Source organism: Euprymna scolopes, chromosome 40 (genome assembly GCF_053919585.1).
Source record: "Euprymna scolopes isolate OS-2025 chromosome 40, ASM5391958v1, whole genome shotgun sequence".
Classification (NCBI taxonomy): domain Eukaryota; kingdom Metazoa; phylum Mollusca; class Cephalopoda; order Sepiida; family Sepiolidae; genus Euprymna; species Euprymna scolopes.
The window spans coordinates 18,274,504-18,298,602 of NC_136521.1; the positions used below are offsets into that span (position 1 = coordinate 18,274,504).

At 34.0% G+C, this 24,099-nt stretch overlaps 1 protein-coding gene across 4 annotated transcripts in view; it reads left to right on the forward strand.

Annotated features, from left to right (window-relative positions):
- Window positions 1–24,099, forward strand: part of LOC145265396 (intraflagellar transport protein 140 homolog) — a 159,238-nt gene that overhangs the window by 1,176 nt on the left and 133,963 nt on the right. For 3 of the 4 annotated variants that reach the window (XM_080121217.1, XM_080121214.1, XM_080121215.1), the window contains exons 2-9: window positions 3,579–3,737; window positions 6,078–6,299; window positions 10,172–10,287; window positions 13,975–14,123; window positions 19,070–19,248; window positions 20,510–20,598; window positions 21,097–21,203; window positions 21,727–21,878. In XM_080121217.1, the coding sequence (XP_079977343.1) occupies window positions 3,579–3,737; window positions 6,078–6,299; window positions 10,172–10,287; window positions 13,975–14,123; window positions 19,070–19,248; window positions 20,510–20,598; window positions 21,097–21,203; window positions 21,727–21,878 (1,173 nt within the window). Of the gene's footprint in view, window positions 1–3,049; window positions 3,066–3,578; window positions 3,738–6,077; window positions 6,300–10,171; window positions 10,288–13,974; window positions 14,124–19,069; window positions 19,249–20,509; window positions 20,599–21,096; window positions 21,204–21,726; window positions 21,879–24,099 lie in introns of those variants that run through there. The other variant, XM_080121216.1, reaches the window with a different exon arrangement.

Below are 24,099 nucleotides of genomic sequence, written 5' to 3' on the forward strand. Positions count from 1 at the left end.
AAGCAAGATTATCAGAGCTTTTATAGATACTCATGCTGAATACGAACCGTGCTGAAATAATGTTATTATTTAGAAATTCATTCGCAACGTGTGAAGGGAGGGGGTCCAAAATTATTTTGTACTTTCACCTAACAATTTACTAAACAAAAGATACAGTAAAAAAATGAAATTTAACTTGAAAATTCCTTTAAAAAAAATAGCGCAGTTCGTATTCTTCATAAGTATATTTTAATAATAGATATGTCGATTTCTTATTATTCAATTGTAGTATAGGGACTATTAAAATAAATCACCTATATCGTGCGCGTGCGGTTTTCGCCGAGACCTTGGATAAAATTGATTTTTTGTCTTAAATTGTATTTCTTGCCCGAATAAAATTCTGATTTAATTTTTAAGTGCATGAAAAGTTAACTTTTATTCAATCTTTTAATCGCTTGCGGCCATGTGTTTTTACACCAAACATTTTTTGACAAAAAAAGAAAAAAAAAGAAAAAGAAAAAAAAAAGGGTGCTTGTGCGTGCACTTATTGGACCGCGCTATTTTTAAATAGTATTTTCAAATTTTACGATATAATTTTTTTAAATTAAATTATTAGGTAAAAGTACAGAATAATTACAAAACACCCTCCCTGTGTTAAGAATGCCTAATAACGTTATTATTTCCGTACGGTTCAATAAGTGCATGCATAAGTACCCAAAAAAGAAACAAACATAAATATACACAAAGAAAGCTTTTAACATGTTTACATACAAAAAATATTTCAACCCAATTTAACGAATTTACAAAAAAATACGAACAGGTTAAAGCATAGTCGATAATTTTAGGATAACGAAGTGTTGAAAAATGGAACATATACATCAAATCTGTTGCCAAGATCGCTGGAAAAATGGTTTGATCTTTGTACCACTCCAGTATATATCACACTGCTGATGCAATTCTCTATCTGTATAAGAGCCAATTACATCCTAAAATGGACTTTCTGTTTTAATTTTTATTTTTTTAATTTTTTTTTATCAAAATGTCATTTGGTTTCCTTAAAACCTCAACATAGTAAACTCCTGTTACTGTTTTGGGATTTGAAATGTAAGCTATCAGTATCACATCTCATAAAACTGTGATCAGCAGTTTTTGAACCAATTTTAAAAGATTTAAATTTTATGGATCCTAAAGACTCATATGTGAGCCAATGCCATTACTATGACTGTTTTCTTTTCTTATTTTTAACTCTGGATCATTTTTGTAAATCCAAGTTTCATTTCTTGTGATTATTTTCACCATAAATTGCTCTTAATCTGCTTCAATAATGTTGAGATCACTTTGAAGATTTTGTTTATCAGGCTGCAATGCTTTTGTGACCCATTGTAGTCAAATTATTCATTGTTAACTATTCTGTATTTTCCCAAACAGATTGTTAACGATTCTGCACTTTCAATTGACAATGTCTGCAAAATTTGTTACTTCAAAATCTGAATTGGCTCGATCTCTGGAAAAACAGATTTTTTATTCAAACCAGTAGCATCTCATTTGCATATGATTGACAAGAATTCACATTACTTTGTGTGATAATTAAGGATAAAAATAACTGAGCATCACCATTTTGCTTTTCTGTTATTCAACAACTGAACCCTACAAGATATGCAAACACTTGGGTGTTTTTGAGGCACTCATTATAATTTTCTCTACACCAACGACGTTGAAAACTTGCTCAGTTTAAAATTATTGTGAAGAATTGGAATTTGCTAACCCATAAGAAATATCTAGGGATGTAGCTATCTGATGAACAGTTATTCACTGATATTCAATGAAATTTAGAGCAGCCTCCATATTTTTGCTATTTTTTTTTTTTTTTTTTTTGAGCTTCCTGGTCTTTTCAAGGAAGAGTCGTCTTCTTTTTTCTTTTGAATTACTGAATCAATTTGTAAACTAATCTTTTTTGGAGAACGAGTTCTATAAACCTTTCCCAAAGCCTTAATGATCTTGTGTTCCTTTTCATATGATTTTTACCAAACATTTGATATTCAACATTATCTCAAAATACTTGTTTTCCATGGTTAAAAAAGTAGCTTTACTTTTAGAGGATTTGAACAATACAGAGGCTTGTATGAAATGAATTGTAGATAACTGAAAGCAAGATAAACACACAGTGAAGTGTTATAACGTTTTAACTTCGTTAAACTTAATAATTTTACTGCTATTAAAAAATTCCAGAAACTTTTTGATCCACCCTTGTATAAATGGCTGAAATGACATAAAGGAAAGATTATATTTATTACCAAATGCAATCAAACTATACGTGTTTCCAGGGTAAACATAGAAAGAGATATTAGATTAAGTAAACATGAATTTGAAATTAAAAAAAAAAGGATAAACATGTATGTTAACCTAGTTAAGCGTGACCTACGTAAAATGAAGGCCTTTCCACAAAAATCGTGTGACCTGCTGGTGCTGCAAAATAAAGTACAATCGCCGTGGTTAGTGGTCTGTTATGAGGATAGTTATTTTCTGTCCCAATTCTCAAAGAAATTGCTGAGGGATTTATAAAATTAATCCAAAAGTGTCTGTATTTTATTTTCTGAAAGATAAAGAATTATTTTACCTTTGAACATGTGTAATTAAAATCTTTTGCAGGGAAAATACTGTAGTGAAGTTATAATTTTATAAAAGTTTGTTTAATTATTAATTTTAAAATGAACACACTTTAAAATAATCCTTGTAATAGTCGTCTATCACATAACCGTGGCCATTATACTTTATTCTGTGACATTAGCAGGCTACATGACTAGTGGAATGGCCTTCCACTTATGTAGGTCATACTTGACGAGGCTAATATGCATATTTATCAAAACAAAGCAATAATTTTGCACAATCTTGTTGCTATTGTTGTTGTTGCAGTTTATAAAGTAATGCAACCCACAATCAGTGGGCATTTTCTCTCATACTTCAGACAGAATCAGAGAGAAGGAGGAGGAGACGTGAATGACGTCACAACCATAATGAGAAGTCACGTGTGCTGGAAGAATGAGGAAATAAAAGTATTTTCTTAAAATCTGAAACAGGAGTTGAAGGTTTTTTTCTATTTCTTATTCTTTGTTTCCTTTGCGACTAAGTCTACAACGTGTGGGTCCCGGGTAACTACATGTTAACATGTGTGTAAAACTGCAAGAGTACACTTCCAGTACCTTTGCTACAGATTCTGAGAACGACTGTGATCAGCATTATTGAAAAATGTTTGACTGGCATGGCATCATGGAGTTGTAAAGATTATGTAGAGATGGACAGCTGGATGGGTTTGTCCATGGGCCTTTAAGTCCAACTAGGAAAGATGAAGATATCTGGTTCTATATTCCCCATACAGGGTGAAGTTATCCCAGTTTGCTTTTCAAAAATGGGAGAGTTTTCTGGTTGCTCAATATAATTTAGGAGAGATAACTTGGATATGGTTCAAGGTAAATCACTGAAAACTTCTGAACCAATATTGTTTTATATATTGTGATTTATCTGGCAATTTTTTCTTTTTTTACTTTGATCAAATTATAAAAGATATTTTTTATTTGTTATTTTATTTTTTGTTTTATCAGACGTGGGTGATCTCAATCATGGCCGTGTATTTTGATCATCCAATTACTGTGAATCCGGAGAGTGACTTCATACACACAGTATGGCATTCAAAAGAGCAAATGTTGGCCATGTCCGTTGAAGATGACAGTGGAGGAGGAGTTTTTATCTTCAATGAAGTTGTAAGTTTTTTCTTTTTTTAAACTAAGACTCCCTACCCTTGCCCACCAGAAAATGAGGAGGGGGCGTTTCTTGCTGTTTATCAAACAAATTATGTTTAAATGCTTATATTTATTTATTAAGCCTTTTTGGGCATCAAAGTCATGTTAGAAGTTACGGCACAATTAGTGACATCTTTAATGTTAAAATGGGAATAGATTAGTGTTTTGTACTGAATCCGTTGCTTTTCATTTGTGTCTTAAAATCATTGTCCTCAGAATTTAGTGGCCCTGTCGGTGGGGCATTAGAATATGCCGACTGCTCCCCTGCAGAGGGTAAAAGTCCCTCAATGGGGGTCCTGGATATGACCTTAAACTATATCCAGTGGTGAGGCCCCAGCTGGTGGGCTTTGGGGAGTGTGGAGCCACCTTTTAATTACCATTGCTCCCAGGTCCACTCTGACCCGGAGTGGTAGTACCTGTTAGGGTCCCAACTATGGGTTAAATAGAAACCAACGTGAAAACAACAAATATATTCTATTAAAAAAATTTTTTCTTCAAAATCTTTGGATTCGGCATTAAATAACCTGAAAAGGGTTGATATGCCGTAAAACAAAAACAACCAACCAATCAGAATTTAGTACAGGTTGTTTGAAAGAGACAATGATATTGTACTTGCCTGTGAAACAATGGAAAGTCTATTTGTTCAGTTAAAAACTACGGAAAATAAATGATTAATTGAATAAATATTACTAAGACCAAAGTGATGATTAAGGGTTGTAGGGCTGAAAATCACTGAAAAAGAGAAAAAGTCCTTTATTCAATTTATGGAAGGGGAGTTGAGTGCAATTTATATTTTTACAGTATTTGTAAGCATTGGGTACATTGGAGATGCAGTGAAATCACTAGGAGATTGAGAGAGGAGGATGATCAGTTTGTGTGTAACAAGAATGAGATAATAGAGGTGGATGAGAAGTCAGATGTGGAGAAAGTATATTTCGATGGGGAAGCTATCGAGGTTGTCCAGAAATTTTATTTTGATAATATGATTGGAGCACAGGATAGAGCAGGTGCTAGTGTGATTGCAAGAGTTAGGAGTGATAGAGTAAGTTCATTAACATGCTGTCATTACTAACTAGCAGAACATTACCATTGTCTACCAACAGAATACATTAGGCATGTATATATAATGTGATGGTGTATGGAAGTGAAAGTTGGTCAGTAATGATTGAGGACGTAGGTTGCATGGACAGAAACGATATGAATTATGGTCTTAATTCTTGACCATGTCTACCAACATTTCACGTTCATGATAAGAGATATAAGCCCAAGGGGAATAACTCCAGCTTATAAAATAATTTGTCTCTTCTTCGTTATTGTACCTATTTACAATGCCTCCCCACGGGACAGAGTCAGACACCAGGGTCGTCGTTTTTTAACGTAGAGAAAAGGAACAAAAATAAAAATTGTCTCAGTTGTGAAGGATTTCTCCTCCACTGACAGAGAACAAGAAATTGAAGTGCAGCATCTGGAGAACAGATACTACACCTTGATCTTGTCCTGAAGGCCAAGTACGGTTGAAACTTAAAACATTGAATTTCAAGTCAAACCAATGGTATCTACTGAATTATTATGTCACAGTAATGAATATATCCAAAAATTACGAAAAAACGATGAGAAAATTAATTATTAATGAAAATAGTTTTCAAAGACAATTAGCGAAAATTGAGTTTTGCAAAAAAAGAAACCAGAGAGTTCTAATTGTAAGAAAAGGGATGTAAATCTTTAATGAAAACTGAAAATCTTTGGATAATTTAGTGTTGATGATGAACTCAGTGTGGCCGAACTAACAAAGACTCCTTTTTTAAAAGAACTTGGTTAAGGAGGTTAAGCTTGTTAATCAAAAATTTCCTTCTATGAACACGTGGCTTTGGCTGAATACAATTACTGCTACAGCGCCTGCGGGGGCAGGCAAATGCACCGTCCCAGTGATAAAAGTATTCAGTATGCAAACAAGGCTTTTCTGTCACAAGGATGCCTCTCACGTCACTTACTAGAATGTCAAGACTATATTGTCGGTTGAGTTCCAAATGTTCGCAATACTGTCGCTCTCTGAGTATAAGGTCAACATCACCTGCTTCTCTGAGATTAGGATTGCTGACTTTAGTCACCCCGTGTTCCAAGTTCACAGGTGTATCTATCATATAAAAAATACTAGGGAAGATAAATTATAATGTATCTATCATATAAAAAATACTAGGGAAGATAAATTATGGTGTTATATCAATTGATTTGTAAGGAAATTTAATAAACATTACATTAAATTTCACATTTTTTTAAATTTTGTGGCTGTTGTATTTTCAGGGAGAACCTTATGAAATTGAACCTTTGAAAAGAAATTATAGTGTGTCTGTTTTGGAATGGCATCCGACCAAACTGATTTTGGCCGTGGCCTGGAAAGATGGTGGCATTTATGTCTGGAATTTGGATAACAAAGATTGGTCACAGACTCAGCCTTTACACAAGGCATCGGTGATGGCACTTCAGTGGAGTTCTTTTGGAACACGAATCGTATCTGGGGACGAAGTAAGAAATTTTGGATTTGTTTTTTTTTACTTTTAAGGGTTTTATTTAAAACTTTAATTTTTTATAAACTAGTTTTTACCAAACCTCTTGGTTGTCTGGTAAATTGTGGTAGTGTTAACCCCCCAAATGCTAAGTCATTTGATGTTTTTTAAAGATTTTTATTCAGAAATTTAATATTTCTACAGATTAGGGGCCACCAGAATTTTCTTTTTGTTTTCTAGTAAATCATGGTACCAAATTGTTGCTCTCCACCAAATGCTAGGTCATGTGATATTTTTAAAGGATTTTTACTCCCAAAAATGAAGTTATGACAAAAAAATCAAACTTTTCCATGAAATTATAACCATGTACTTTTTTAATAAGCATTTTGATGCATTTTTTTATTACTTAATTAGGCAAGATTAGTTACCCTGCCCCAATCAAATTAAAAAAAAACTTATGTAATTAAGTTATTTTTAAATAATAAGTTAAAATGAATATCAAATTTGCTAATAACAATGTTTATTTTATGATAAATCTTTTTTCAATGAAAAAAACTAATTTAAAAAAATATTTACTTAAATATAACTTCACTTAAATTATTCATTAATTTTTATCTATTTTTAGATTAGAGCGAGTTTAAGAAAACACTCCCTCAACTCTACTACTAACCCCAAGTTTAGGTGGCAATAGCCCCTTCTTCATCAAATAAAAATCTCTCCTTAACCCAACCTTTAACCCTTAAAATAAAAATAGATTAGAAAGCTTATATTAAGAGCACAGAGTTAATTTCATGAGAAAGTATGTTTTTTTAAATAAAAATATCATGTGACCTATTTTGGGGGGAGGGGGGCAGCAATTTGGTATCATGATTTTACTTTTGATAAAGCCAGATTCGACACATGTTTAAACTTATTTGGCCAAGAAGCAAACAACTGTTAAAAAAATCTAAAGATATTAATTTCCAGCATTTTATCAAAATGACTCGATTGATCATTAAATAACTAGAAAAGTGTTGATATATTAATCTGATGATGGCTGTGTTGTTGTCGTGCTGAGGAGTTATGGTTCTCTTCAGTTCTAGGAGGTTCACCTTCCGAGGCTTTATCTTTTCTCTGCGGAGGAGTTTATTTCTAATGTGCTGAGATTTTTTTGTAGATCAGAATGTACTTCACCTGGTGCATTGGCTTTTCAAAATCCCACCTTGTGCTGACCTTCTGCAGGGGAAGTAAATGAATATACTATTGGGTCCAGAGTTATCTCCCTTGAAGTTTGGTTTCTAAACCAGAGTAAGAAAAATATGTCTCTTAAATCTTGTGTAACAGTAAAATCCTGTTTGGTCTAAACTTGGGTCATCATTTTACATTAAGCATCTCTAAAGTTTAAAATGTTTTTTATTTGTTTTATTTCTTGTTATTGCCTACCTTTTCATTTTATTTTAAAAGGAAAATCTATTAAATATTCCAAAGTATTTCGCTATAACAATGGAAATAACTTACTACAAAATAATGTTATTACCTCTCTGTTTACCAATTTTTAAATTAAATATTTAATTAATAAAAACGTTGACGGATTGAATTTTTGAATGTTAACAATAATAAATATAAATAAATATATAACAACTTTTTAATGTGAATCTAACGGACATCAAATAACTTTAAATGAATAAATATAACAGTAATACATAAATTTTACAGGAATTATTTCATAATTTAAAGTTTTAAAGTTTATTTGATGTGAAGTCATTCTAAAATTTACTGTATTAATTTAATACAAAACAATATTACAAGCGCTTAAGTTCACACAAATTTCAGAAGATTTTAAATGCCCACAATTTGATAAGGAGATCTTACCTCAAAATATATTATAGAACATAGTCACACACATTAAAAGTTGGGAGTAAATTAAATCAGAATTGATAAAAAATAAAATCCTTTTGTTTTTGTGCCCCTTTTCATTACTAACATATTTCCATTTTTTGCATCGTTATAGCATTTATATAAAAAAAATTAATTTTTTATTTAAAAAATTTTTTTTTTGTGTGGGAGTTGGGGATATTTGTTTTGAGACTTGAGTGAAAACTATTAGTGTACGTTAAAAAAATATGGAGAATAATCGAGTAGAATTTTAATAATAAATAAAATCAATTTACTATTTGGAGTTCAAGAACTATGAACAACAAGCAAGCATGTCTTTCATTTAGAGAAGGAAGATAATCTTATCGTGTCAGGCGGGTTGCTCAGACCAAATTGACTCTTTCTCTCCACAGGTCTCTATCTTCCATGGCCTTAGGAGGATCTTCCAGTTGTAAGCCAGTGTCTTCTGTCAATAATTTTGTGTACGTCTTGACAGGTCTTCCTACTTTAGTAGTTCCATGTTTAGGATCCCACGTTACCACATCACTGATGACCTCATTTTTTCTCCTGTAGCAATGTCCAGCATATCATGTTCTTTTTCTTATTACTAAAGAAATCCTGAGCAACCGACCATACAGATGGCTAATGGTTGTATGTGTTTTCCAGTCTAAGTTTAATACTGGAACATTCAAGTGTAAGTTTCATCTAACTTACTTTCAAGCTTTTTTACTGAGAGTCCATGCTGATGAACCATAAAACAGCAGCGTCTCCACTACGGCTCTAAAAAAAGTTTTGTTTCAAGAGGACAGATTTCCATAATCTTCAACGACATACTTATTTTTGATAATTTTCGGTATGCACAAATATTTTTCACTGGAACTGACTAGATTTGAACCTGACACATCCAGGTCGTCAGGCTGCATCATTATCCATTTCATCACCACCAACTCTCAATAATGATGCTGTAGCCCTGACAGAACTTGAACTTACCACACTGACTCTACAGTCCGGACCTCTAACCACTACACCACAACATTTACTATTCAACATGGATATTAAACACTTTACCTCTTGATTCAAGCGATAGACTAATGAGTAGCATCATCATCAATTTTAACGGCTGTTTTACATGTTGGCATGTGTTGGACAGCTTTTAGAAAATAACTCCCAAATTTCCCTTTGTTGCAGTTCCTTTGGAAGTGATTTCCTTAACTGTGTCAAAATTTTTATAGGCTTGATGCCTTTCCTGACACCAACCCAATGAGGTGGAGACCAGTGTTTTCATGAAGATACTATCTCTAGGTGATTACTAGGGCTGTGACAACAGCATATTCTTTTCATTGTTTTGACTCTCAAGTATATATCCGACACAGACTCAGTTAATCAACCGAGAACCACATCACTCTATATAAAAACATATAAAGTATTAACTAATATATACTCGAGAGTCAAAACAATGAAAAGAATATTCTGTTGTCACAGCCGTAGTGATTACCTACCAAGGCTAAAGATTGCTTCAAAACGATTATACCTGATATGGTATTATTAGATCTGGGTGAGCTATGCTGACTTGTTCCAAAGAAGGAAGTTTACAAGGAATATCAAATTCACAAGCGGTCATAGGAAGATGGGATACAGCGCCTAGCACACTCCCAGGTGATCATCCATCTGGTACTGGTCAGGCACCATGTTGCTTAACTTTTATTATTTAATGAAAACAGGTTTGTCAACATGATTATGCCTATGAGTGTGCCACGTGCACTTATATCGTATATGAGTTTTTAAAATAATTTCCATGTGAGTACCTATTAAAAACTCCATAAATTTTTTATTGATGAAATTCAAAAAAATGTCCAATATTTTGTAATCTTTGCTAACAAAGATAATTGTAAATAACATGGGACAATGTTTTACTTAATTTTTTTTAAAATGGCAAATTATAAAAATGAAAAGTAGGAATAAAAATGGTAATAAAGGGTCCAAAGGGTTGGAAATATACGTCCACCAAAGTTGTTCATTTCTCTTTCACTTTTTCAGGTTGGAATGGTTTTTGTATGGAAAATTGATTCCAAAGGCCGCCCACAAAGCAAACCATTATGCCAAGAAAATCTTCCAGAACCAATTCAACAAATTATTCTCCCAGATTCTTACACGTAAGTAACCAATTTTCTTTCTCTTATTATTATTATTATTATTACGTACTAGCAGTTCAGCTCGGCTTTGCTCGGGCCCTATGTACTGTTCATAACTTGAAATGCATATATATATATATATATATATATATATTTTGACTTATGTCCAGGTAACCTACATTTAAAATTTCGAGTGTTTAGACTCAAAATTAGCAGAGGATTTTGGTAGAGTCTGCAAAGGTCAACTCTTTCAACTTTAACCTCAGCCAAATTTTCGGCCAAAACCGATTAAAAAGCTTGCCATAGGTCTGAATACACTTTATGTAAAATTTCAAATGTTTAGACCAAAAATTGGCTGAGTAATTTGGTAGAGACCACAGAGGTCAAATTTGTTAAACTTTGACCGCAATTTTGACCTCTTAACATTTATTGTTTTAGGATCAAATCAAATTAAAAAGTTTGATCCATGTCCAAGTAACCTACATCTAAAATTTCAAGTGTTTAGACCCAAAATTGGCATAGCAGTTTGGTAGAGTTCTCAAAGGTCAAATCGTTGAACTTTGACCCCTTGATAGCCAAATTTCTGTCCAAAAACCGATTAAAAAGCTTTTCCCAAATCTCAATACCCCTTATGTCAAATCTCAAGTCTGTAAACTGAAAATTGACAGAGTAGGGAAATGTACACGCACAGACACACACAGAGAAGGACAATTTCACTTTTATAGATATATAGATAGATTTTCTATGAATTCTCACACAGGTTATGAGTGGTTGTTAACTGATAATAATTGGATTCTGAGTGACAACAAGTCTCTCCAGATTTCCAGTACTTTCTATCTCTTTCGATAACCATTTCAAATAACTTTGCATTATTGCAACAACTGTTTACCATTAACTTCTAGCACTAAACATTAATCTTCTCTAGGATTTGAGTGGTAATAAGTCTCCTCAATGTTCCAGTCAGTACTCGCACTCTTCCAGTGGAGGTCTAGTTACTGTTCTCCCTATTTGGTCTTTCCACTTTCTTTGATCTGTCATAGCTACTTTGTGTAGTATCAGCCAAGCTTGATCTATATTTTTGGCGGTGGTGGTGGGGGACAGTTTATAAGAATTTTCGCAGTTTCAATTCCATTCGGTTCATGTGATGTTCCTCCTTGGTTTTACCATCCTCCCTGACCTTTCCTGACTATTTTGTGTAGTATCAGCAAAAGCTATCACATTGTATCACATCTGGGGGGGAAGGAGAAAGTTTCTGAACTTTCAGTTTCAGTTCCGTTGGTTTCACATGGTGTTTCTTTCATGTTTTTATTTTATTTGTGCCACAACTGCCATATGGCTGGTTTAGTGTTCATAGTTTATGTGGGTTGGTTTCTGCATCGTTTAGTCTGATTGAATCTACGAGCTTAGGTGTATCTTGTTAAACTTTGGAATCTTTCTATTGAATTCTAGAATCTTGCACGGAATTTTGAATGGAACAATTTATTTAATACATGGGGGTAGCATGCTCTCATAATGGATAAAGTACTAGGTAAAATTCAGTTCAAAATGGCACTCTTTTGGAGGTTGGTGGTTCAATCCTTAGTGTGGGCATAAGAATACAATTGTAAATTACTTAAGACTTCTACCCAGCAGAGCTCTACAGACAAATTTATCTTTAGTTGACCTTTGACAACTAAATATTTTCGTTTACTAGCCAAATAGAAAAGTTACTAGCCGAACCCACATGATTTTTAGAATATGACATCTTCGTTCTGTGACGAGTATGTACATTAGGCACCGCCAAAAATGGCCGCAAAATCAAGTTGTTGTTGTTTTTTAAAACGAAATTACATTTATTAAAATCCATTATTTCTGAGTAACTTTTTTTTCCCAGAAAGATAAAACCCTGAATTTTATCATATAGAAAACAGAATAACGTAAAACTTTTTCTGCTATTTTTAATTAAATTTTAAATGTTTAATTTTCCCAAAAAGTTAACAATTGACATTTTTTGTCTTGCACAAAAAACGTACATAAATATTTTTAAAAAAAGGTTTTTGAAATAATTAATTTATTTATTTGTTATCTAACTAAGGTTTAGGATGATTTTCTATGAGAATATGCAAAAATATTATAATATAAGTACCTGGATTTCAAATAATTCCACTTATTCATATAGGCAACCAATTACTTCACGTCTATCTAGAGGCTAGATCGACATTGTTTACGTTTGTAGTGTATAAAAAGCAAACTATGGAAGACCAAACAGGCCAAAAAAAACTTATTTTTCAGTGATGAAAATTTCAATGTATTATTAACGCTGAGGCTGGCCAGTACCAGATGGGTGACCATTTGTATGAGTTTGGTTTTTAATGTGTATGTGTGTGGGGGCCAGGCTCCCCAAAATGGGGGGGGGGCAATTTAAAGCAGAATAAAAAAAAATTATTTCAGCGCGTTTGGTCCACCGTAGTCGAAAGGCGGCAAACGTTTTCAAACGGGATCGAAAAAATGATGCTATTTTTAACACAAAGGGCACAATATTTATCGAATTTTTTTTTTTTGTATCGATTCTTCAAAGCATGCCCTGTTTAATAATGGTCATGCATTATTCGACTCGCTAAAAAAAATTGTTAATTCATTCATCAAAAATTTTAAAATGGCTTTTTTCGTATAAATATTTAAATTTTTTTTTTTTTTTTTTTTGCTTAACTTAAATTAATTATTTTAAGTAACATATTCACCGAATTTCACACTTCAAAACTCAAAAGCGGGATAATTAAACACAATCGAAGTTCTGATATTCAGACATCAAAATAAGGTATGCAAACAAGTTTTTTTTTTTTTTTTTTTAAATCTATAATTCTGTCCCTTACAACAACACAATATGTTGTGTTCAGTTTCAGATGATTATTTTAAGCATATTTGTACCCCCTCAAAACAAGGGGGGGGGTTGTAAGCAAAAAAATATATATATATAAATATCGTTTATGAAAAATAAGTACACTGTTATAAAGTTCATTCTTCTCTTAATAATCACTGAAAATTTTGTATTGATCGGATAATTATCTGATTTTTGGTAGATTTTTAAAAAGACGGTCCGTCAAAAAGTACTTACCTGCCCCCCCCCCCCCCAGTTTTGGCGGTGCCTAATGTACATCATAAAGATTTTTCTGTGTTTTTTTTAAATAAGTGTAATTCTAAATATACAACAAATTTTATGTTGATACTTGAAGGTATAAACATTCTGATTTCCTCAGATGATTTTTTTTAACCCGCCTTCGTTAAAAAAAAAAAATATATATTGTTCTATTAAATTTTATTGTTTAAATAATTTAACTTTGTTCGTTTTATAAAAAAAAAGTTGAAATTTTTCACTCAGTAGTCAGTTGTGGAAGATTGTTAGTGAAAGAAATGCAATCGTCAAAAGATAAGCGTTTCATTATTTCTAGTTGCCACTTTGAAAAATCACTTGCAAATGCGACTGTTTCACTCGCAATGTAAAGCCCTGCTCAGTCATGGCTAGCAGAACAAGTACAAGCTATCTCCTTGGATTAAATAAAGGTTCCACTTGAAATTCCTCAGATTCACGAGTTTGACAGAAAGATTACCAAGTTTTCTAGATCATCATGCCGATCACATATAAGGAATAAATGTTAGTACTCTCTCTACAGTGCAATTTATGGTGACTTTATCAAGACTACAACTTTATTTTTTTGTCTCTTCTTGCAGAGAAGTCCATAATCTTGTGAGAGCTGCTGTTAACGGCGATCAAAAAGCCCTCGACATGTTCAACTGGAAAGAAGGCCAAAGTGATATGAAATTTGCATCATTGTTTGGACATTCAGAATCGGCAGATTTTTTTTTAGGTGGTGCTAGTGGTAAGTCAGTTCCTCAATAATTTGAAGAATCCATTATAAAAAGCTAAATCGACTCCACTAAAAACAAAAGCCGATATTTTTTAGTATGCATCAATTCAGTCTGAGAGCTTCAGCATGATAGACGAATGGAAATGCTGTTTCAAAATGATACAGATCAACAAAGATACAATTTCAAATTTAAGCATTAGTCTGTCTAAAATGCCATTTGAAACTGTTGTCTTCATAAAAATGATGTCATTTCTTGCTGTTCTAGAGAATTAGCAAGAACACTTCATATGGACATAGAAACTATTAACAATAGAAGAAAATGATAATGCTACAAGAACAATATTGTAACTAATGTGAGTCCGCTTCTTCTCCCGTTTTGTCTCCACTACTGTTTCATTTAATGTGAAATCTTTAAAAGTATAAAATCTCGAAAAGTGTAAAATAAAAATTTGTATAGCATCGGTGTTTTGTTGTACCAAGTTTTCAAAGTAACAAACTTAATTTCCAGCCATCATCCTTTCCAGTGAATTCATGTTGGAAAATGTCCCTCTAACAGTGAAACCAGGCAGTGAATGTTTGTTTCAAATTAGGATTAAACTGGAATTCAGTAATTGTTTTTGCTATACTATCAAACGATTACGATTGATGCCAGCGAGAGCTGTGTTTGAAATTATTGCGTTAAAGTCTCAGTTAATTTGTTTTGTGCTTGTAGAAATTGTTCTTGTTGACATTTTAGGATTTTATCTGGCAAATTAGGATCCATGAGGAAAATAATTCAGTTTTTTTTTTCATTAAGGAAAGAAAGAACAAAACAATATATCTGTTAGATTTTTTTTAAAAACATTATGCGATCATGGGAAAATATTGTTTTTAAATCTTCAATTATCTCATCTTGTCAGCAATTTGTTGTGTTCATAAGAATGATGTTGGTTATGAGAATTAGCAAGAATACTTTATTACAAGCATGAAACAATACAAAAAAAATGATAACTGTACAAGACCGATAATTGTCCGGTTTTGTCTTTCCGGGGAGACAATCCTATTCTTTTAGAGTTATTTCCCTTATAATACAAACTTTAGTAGGACAGACTATAAAAGAAGGTTCCCTGTCTTCTCCCCTAAAATACAAAATAATCCACAAAGTTCTATGCGTTTTTAAAAGAAAAAAGAAAATGTTTCACAGTGTAACTTCTATTTAGTCTTCAAAGTAATTGCCATTAGCATCCAGCACCTTCTACCAATGTGTCTTTAGCTGTTCAGTCCTTTTGCAGTAGAACTCAACAGTTTTGGATGAAAAGAAGTTTGTGTTCTTTGGTAGTTAGCACCCCAAGATCCATGAACAATGTGCCTTCGTCTGGTTTATTTGATGTCAGACATTTCCATCTTCAAGCAAAGAGTACACTCGTAGTTTAACCACTCATAGTGAACCCCAGGACTCTTTCACCTTATAATTGTGACCGCTTAAACTAGACCACAACATTGGCGATGAAAGGATTTCTAAAAAGGACGCACAAGGATCTGTTTTGGATAAACTACTACTTCGAAAAGTTTCTTTTTCAAAAACCAGATATGCAAACACACTTCAGACGAGTCAAGTGAAACTCCACCAGAAGAAGAGATGTTAAACCTACTGTATGACAGGTTTAATCTGGAAACCCCTCAAATAAGTTCTGAAATACATTGTTCCGGCAAAAAAAGAAACTAATAGACCACTTGGAGGTCAACCCGAGAAAGAAAAACTATAAGGATATTTCAGGGAAATAAATCTTCGGAGAGAGAGTGGGGGGTCTTCTGGGGTAGTAAACACCCCTATATCAATGGACAATATGGATTCGTCTGACTTATATGATGCCAGACATTTCTACCTTCAAGCAGAGAGTACACTCGTAGTTTAACCGCTCACAGGACTCTTTTACCTTATAATTATGACCCCTTAAACCAGACTGCAACGGGGCTTGGTACAAGTCTGCTTCATTTATTAAGGATTTCTCACAAAGATAATTATCCAGAGAGTGATAGTGGTAGTAATCAGATGGTGCAAGGTTAGGTAAATAAGGTGGATGACACAAAAAGAAAAACATTTGTGATTCACCATTGTTGGCTCCTTGTGGCATACTACCTGTTGCACATGTTTCGATTTCTGCAAGTATACATCTTCAGTGACCATTTGACCATTTGTAGCAGTTCATGATTAACTACTTGGTGATCTGTCCACCAGACACAAAGCATAATCTTGTGGGGTTGCATAGGTTGTCTTGCAGTATGAAGGACAGTATCCAAGGAGGCAACCAGTGTCTGGAATACTTGGGAGTTTCCTACAGAACCCACTTTTCATCACTGATAAGCACTCAATTGAATAAGGATGTCATCATCATCATCATCATCATCATCATCATCATACAGTCTGTCAGTCTTGATGACGACTAGTTTGGGCCTCAATGCTTTATCCCTCAGTGTTGGCGTAGTCTCACTCCATCACCACAGGACTTTCCACCTTGGCTCAAACTTGCTTGCGCAGTTTAAGTGCAGTATCTGTTGCACATCAGGTAGACACCCTCTGAAACTCCAAGGCTCATGTCTAGTGGAGCGAACCCATGATGACTGGCAGCAGAGGAGACCACAACTTCTGGCCGAAAGTAATGTCAGTGAGGTAAACAGCCATCCTATCGTGTCCGCTACTATGCCTTTTCTTTCTGAATGTGGTTCCATAGCCTTTTAAGGAAAACTGCAAGGTAGCAGTAGGATTTGAAGTCATAGTTTCCATCTCTTAGCCTTTTGCTGTGATAAGGTCCACAAGGCAGTGGTGTTTTATTTTGGTGTTTGTTCCCCTAGTCTTCGCCCAACCAAGGGCACCCACAAGACAGTGGGGTAGGGCTTGGTAGTGTGCCAGGGCATGTCCACACATTGGTGGGCCATAATGCACTAACTCTGGGGTCCCCTACTACTCTGAGATCTTCAAATTTAGCCTGGGGCTGCAAGGCACCCAGTTACCGTGTGTGGCCAACATGGAGGCACTAAAGGAGTCTTGATGATGAAGAAGCTATGTACTGGCAGGGAAGACTTATGCATAGCTGCTCCCTTTTCACCATGAGGTTAGCCAGCGGTGTTAGCTTAAAACCGCACTTAAAATTAGTTTTGCAAAGATTTTTCTGTATGATTCAATTTAAAATGCATCCTTTATCTCTGTCTTGTATGTCTCGTGTGCATTTTCTTTCAGCATTTTCCAACGTTGGCAAATGACAGACGCACCATTTTCTTGCCAAATCATTTAAAGGCCAATAAAAATGCTATTCTAAAGCTTAATTTTTTTCACTGTTTTGTCCCACTATTTCAAGCTTAATCATGATGGACCAATAACACTATAACCAAATGAACAGAAAAGAGAATGCTATTTCAAACATAAGAAAAATTGTGGCAAAATTTTTACCATAACTCAAGGTCAACCATTAAGGTCATATAAGATGTAAAATTTCATTGGTTACAGTATGGGCTAAATAACAAGTCTCTACTATGAACAGAAACCAAAGTTATTGTCGAAAGTGTGACTGTCACCTTTTCTGTGACCTTGACCTTTGACATAAATGACTAATATTTTTACTCAGTTTGGTGATGATTATACAAGAAATATTGACCAAAAACCAAACTCTTTAACAAAAGTAAATATATCTGTATAATAAAATGAAGTTGATTTTTTTTCCCGGCTGTACTAAAACAAAATAGGATAATAACAAAAGACTTCATATTTTAATTAGTTTGACCAATTCATGCATTTATTTATGAATTTATTTATTTTTCAATATTTATTATATTTTCTACAGATTACCAAGCTCTCCAAAAACCTTCAAAAGAAAAGATGGCATTAATTTTACTCTCCACTATTTATCTATTCTCACTGGCACCAGATTCACCATATGCTAATGCTTCATGGAATAAACCATAAAATAAAGACCAAAATACAAATAGAGAAACAAGCATAGCTAAAGTCTATTAGTCCATCAGTTAATAAAGAATTTATAATTAAGGTTTTAAAGAAAGAATTTTTTATAATGAACTGGCCGCAATTTTGTTTAGAGATATTTTTTTTAAAACAATTGTAAACCAGATAATTTTGTGTGGGTATAAATTATTACAAAATCATATAACAACAAATTTTTGATTATATATATATATATATATATATATATATATATATATATATATATATGTAGATTTACTTCTTTCTTATTTTATTCACCTCTCCAGAAGGTTAGACGCAAGGTCAGGTATTAAGTTGAAAAGCCAGTGCACCACAATTATCACATTCTGACCTACAAAATATGCCTAAGCAATCCTGTTGGCATTCCCTGGTCTCAGGCGATTAATAATAGATTAATCCCTTCTCAAAGAGAAGGTAAAGTTTGGGAGAGTGAACCTTCTGGGATTGAACAGGCTCAGTCTGATGGCAACAAATTCGCTGTTAGATTTGTGTGTAATACCAGATTTCTGCGTGCAATTATTTTTGAACAGAAAAAATGTTATCCTGCCTAGTGGCCGAGATGGTTGTTATTTATTGATTTAAATTAAAGGAGAATATAATTTTCTATGTGCTCCTTCATCCTCAGCTTTTCCCTCCTATATTTCTGTTTATGCCATAGATAAGAGATTATGTTATGAAATGTTAAAATTTTAGGGCAGTTGAAAGTAAACCTTGGGTTTACTTTTAGCAGTTTCATAACTTTTGTTTCCTTTATTTTGTCTTTTATTTTTCACATTTCATCAGTGACCTTTCTGTCAAAAGGGGAATAATTGCTGTTTTCTGGATCAGAATCTATCCATCTAATGCTTATTTTCTGCTAGTGTTTGATTTTAAAGTAGTATATTTTTTTTAGCTTCTTACATCAAGTGGCTTCATGCTTCGTCTGGAGCGATTTCCATAAAATAGTGCAAATTCTTATTAATCTGTCTTAATCATTTTGCAGGCGGCGTTTACCATCTTGTGGGCAACGGAAATTGCATCCAGTTGTTCTCTGTGGAAAGTCAAATTATAAAACTTATGTTTTATCTGGAGAAGAACATCCTGGTCACCCTGACGAGTAATCTGATGCTAAGTCAGCACGCCATTGACAGAAATGGACAACAAACCAAAGAAATTATGAGGGTCAGTAGAACTGCAGTATAAGTGTGTGTGTGTGTATGGGGGAGGGCTCAAATGGGAGAGATAATTACTTCAGCTACACCAACTTTGTGCTTTGACTGTTTTTTTTTTTTGTTTTTTTTTTTGCCACTTGAAAAGTAAAGGGCTACTATTTGGGATCATGTTTAAAAGGAGACCATGACGAGTTGAGCAGCGAGATGTCTGTTCACATTACATTTATTTAAACTTCTGCAAGTTAGTACAGTCAGGGAAGGGAGAGTGTTCTAAAGTCTAGTAGTCCAAGGGAAGAAAAGAGTAGGAGGCTTTCTGACATCTAGTGACCTCAACAGTGAAGGGGTGGAAGTTTGCCGCTTGTTGGATTAGTTGGGAGTATATGTACGTCAATTGGGCATAATTGCTATTAGTTCATCAGAGCACATTCCATTAAAGTACTTATAAAACAGGCACAGGGATGCAACATTATGGTGATGCGACAGAGGTTTGAGCTTGGTTGCTAGTGTAGGTCCTATTAGATTTGAAACTCTCTAGATTATGTCTGGTGTTTGTAATTTTCTTGAACGGTAGAGAGAGCCCACTTTTTTTTCTCTCAGTTCCAAAGCCACCAGAGTCTATACCATTAGAGAGGTGGCTTTTTCTCTGTTGATTGAGATATGATCTTGTGCAATTCTAGGAAGTCCACTCTTCTAGGCTTTGTCTTTTCACCCATTGAGAAGAAGTTGGTTTATTGCTAATCACCTGAGGCGCCTCTACTAGAAAATACCCAGGCATTTTTTGCAGGCTAGAATGCTCTTCCTCTATTTTCAAATCCCTCTTTTCCAACCTGTGTCGCATTTTCTCATCATGGGAGGGAGATAAACATCAGCTACATCAGTAAAAATATGCAAGTGATGGAATCATATTTTTGGTCGTTTAGATGATGATGTGTTGTGTTTCCTGCTGATTATGAAAGTTTCTTGTTGAAATTAGTTTCATGACACCAGAGCATACACTGCATTATCACTCCCCGACTTTTCTCCAAAGGAAGAGATAATGCTGGGAAGCATGGTATCATAACCATAGAACATATATGAATGTTAGGCTGAAGAGTTTAAAAGATGGCCTCTCAGATACAGTGTTATTTATCATGGCAATTGGTGGTTGAAAAGGTTTTTGTAATTGTAAAAGGAAAGAAGCTTAGTTTTAGTAGCATTTTGCTTTATTTTTGAAAGAATTAAAAAAAAAATTTCTGCTCTTATGATTTGAACTTTATGAATTTCTTCAAAAGGTGAAATTGAGTGGAAGGCCAGATAATCCGAATGTTGTTTGGGCAGGAAAAGGAATTTTAGCCATGGCCACTGGTGAAAATGTTCTCAGGTAAACAGGTTCAATTTTGCATTTATGTTCTTTTGTAATTATGTATTGCAGTTTGAACAACTTTTTATTTTCTTTAGAGTTGTACATTCTCAATCAAATATGATTAAAAAAAAATATGCTTTGTTTGTGTTTGTTATCTATCAATGAAATAGAGGAACATCTTACTTTACCTTATATATCAGATATATGTGTAAATGTTATTAAAAACTGGAGCAGCGCAAATTCATTTGGGTTTGAACATTTGGGATTTTATTTTTCCTTAAGAGTATACATATACCCACATAAACCCCTGTCCAACCTCCATGAGATGCAAACAGCTATCCAAACATCCAACTGCTTGCTCTCTGCCAATTCAGTCATAAAAAGAGATCTGAACTGCCCATTCACTACGTCACACTAGTGACTTTCTGTTTTTGACACAACTGCCATGATATGTAACTTTCACTCTGCTTTTCATGCAATTCTTTGTCATAATCAAACAAATTTATTTAATTTCAGGATGTTTGATTTGGATTGTGGAGAAAATTATTTATTGAGTCTGGAGAATCACTCTGGCTACATTTCAAATGAACAGATTCACTGTGTTGACTATTGCAAGAAAAAAGGTAAGATTGCTATCATCAGCCTCTCATGATTTTAGTTTGATGTTCTTTTTGTACTCATCATTTACTGTCAATTTTTGCTTTGACCTACAACAGTTTTTTTTTTTTTTTTTTTTTTTGCATAAACAGATTTAAATTCTCTACTTTTTAGCAAAATTCTGCTTTTTGTTAAATCCCAGAAAAATCGGATTTCCACTTAAATCCTATGGATGTGAATTCTCTGCTTTTAGTCAAAATCCACTTTTCTTTATTAATTCAGAAAAATCTCTTATTTATTTTATATAAACAAAGCTTTCTCCTCCTTTTCATAAATGGCCTGAAGATGCTGAACAAAAAATGAGGATTTTTTTTGGTTCAAAAGCTATAATAGTATCAAACTCTTTAATAAATGTTCTTAACTTCTTATTTTGAAATCAAATTCAGTAAAAGTTGAGAAACACATCATAGACAGGTAATCCAGCTCGTTTTCCATAAAGAGGCTTCACGTATCCAAGAAAATAATTCCTGTTGCTGTTTATCTTTGTAGGAATCATTGCCGCTGGTACCCAAATGGGTAATGTTGCGATGTGGAAATATACTCCATTCACACTTTCAACCATTTCCAAAAGAGTTGATGGAGAGAAAAAATGGAAACTTCAATCTCCAATTTCTGTGAACAAACCAGTTCTGCAACTGACGGTGAGAATTTGACTTCATTCTAAACATTGGTGAAACTGATTGAGATTGTTGGACTGACTTCCTCATCTTGGTTGTTATCGTCACAACGTTTCGGCCGTTTTGCCCTCCGGCCTTCATCAGGTGTTTTGTATCGAACTGGGGAACCGTTTGTTAGGAGTCTCGAACCCAACTCTTTATTATTATTACGGGGGTACCGTGTTCGGACTCCAGCTAGGCTCTGGGACATAGTTGCTGATTCTCTGTTTTGAATGTTAATTTTCACTGCCTTCGTTCAGAATTTAACTCAGCACCTTTGGGTAACTGTAAACTTTGATACAACATTTCGGCCGATGTAACCTCCAATTTTCTTCAGATCTTTTCAAATGTGATGATGTTTTATGTCAAACTCTTGAATCTTTATGGAATTTCAAACTAAGTCCACAATTTTCTTCAGGACATGGACATCTGGCATGTGTTTATGTTGTGATAAAGCATGGAAGTGCAATGCATGAAGATAAATGATAGGAGAATGTTGCGATGGATGTGTAATGCAAGTCTTAAAGATAGGCTTAGTTCTGATGACCTCAGAGTAAAATTAAATCTGGACAGTATAGGGAGATGTTTGCAGAAGGTAAGACTTTGATGATATGCCAAATTGAAAGAATATATGAGTTCTCTAGCCAGTAGATGTAGAACAGTTGAGTTAGCAGGGTCAGTTGACAGTGGGAGGGATCCAAAGACAACATTGGAGGAAGTAATATGAATGAATTTGAGAGAAAGAGGGAATAAATAAGGATGTGGCCATAGGTAAGTTAGTTTGGAAGTTAATTTGTAAAAATTGTTCAACACAATTTGTAAAAGCCGCCCAGTGCATGCCAGTATTTTACATATATGAATGAGCTGTGACTGTCAAGTTCTCTTGGTCGTATAAACGAAAAGTTATTTTGTGTTAAAATAAATACGAGACACTTTTTATGTTTTTAATACAGATTTGTTTATTTACATTTTATACTTCAAAATAAAAGTGATAACTAATCATCGGAGCTCGGTGGAGAAGGTGGGTTGCAGAACTCTGTATCGACCTGTATTTTCACTTTGTGTTTCTTTTTTGTGTCTCTCTTCTCTGCTCTTTTATTTATATCACTTTTACCTGTTGACCTTTTTCTCGCCAGCTTGTTTATTGTTTTGCAAGTCTCTGGGTCAGAGTTCCTGTTGATTGGCCTATTTAACTTATTTTCGCCAGCTTTTGTTTGTTGTACTTTTTGCTGGTTTTGGTCTAACCCATTTTAATATCGGTTAGCTTTCCTGGCCGATTGACATAATATTGACGCATTCCCAGGCATCATGGATACAGGTCGTTTTAAATCCCAGGATTTCTCATTGTGTTCTTTTGATTACCCGGACACACCTCCATAACACTATTACAGGTCACCTTATTCCTGGGATTGACTTATTGTATTCTTTGATTGCTCGGACACCTCTCCATAACAAGTATGTAGAACAGATGTGAGGAGGAGGAGGAGGATAATGATGAAGTTTGAAAAGATGCAGGTTCATCGTCAGAAATATTGTGAAGATAATAAAGATGAGACTTATTCCTGGGATTGCCCAGACACCTTTCCATAACTCTATTATAGGTCACTTTATTCCTGGGATTGACTTATTGTATTCTTTGATTGCTCAGACACCTCTCCATAACAAGTATGTAGAGCAGATGTGAGGAGGAGGAGGATGAAGTTTTAAAAGATGCAGGTTCATCGTCAGAAATATTGTGAAGATAACAATAAAGATGAGACTAGTAGTCAGAATAGTAACAAATAATACATGTCAGTGGAATTTCTGATTTTTAGAATTTGTAAAATTTCAAATTGTTTTCCTTTTTGGTAATTTTGCAGTTTACAGACTGTTATTTTTTAGATAGGATTTTCATGTTAAATTCAAATTTTAGGCATCTTTTGTTTATTAAATTGTTAGGTTAAAGTATAGAATAGTTAATAAAGCCCCCAACCCACCTCATGTTAAAAATGGGTTTTTCAATTGAGGACATTGTCAAGCTCGAAAATTACTCTCATCTGAGAGTAACCTGTATCTCTATGAAGCAACCATTCACCCATGCCATGTATTGTTGCCACATTTGTGCTGATGCATCTAATAGACCCCACACTATCAACCAAGCTCTAAGCTTGCTCTGTCCCATTGCTGTAATGTTGCTTCCTTGTGCCTGTTTTACAAGTGCTTTAAT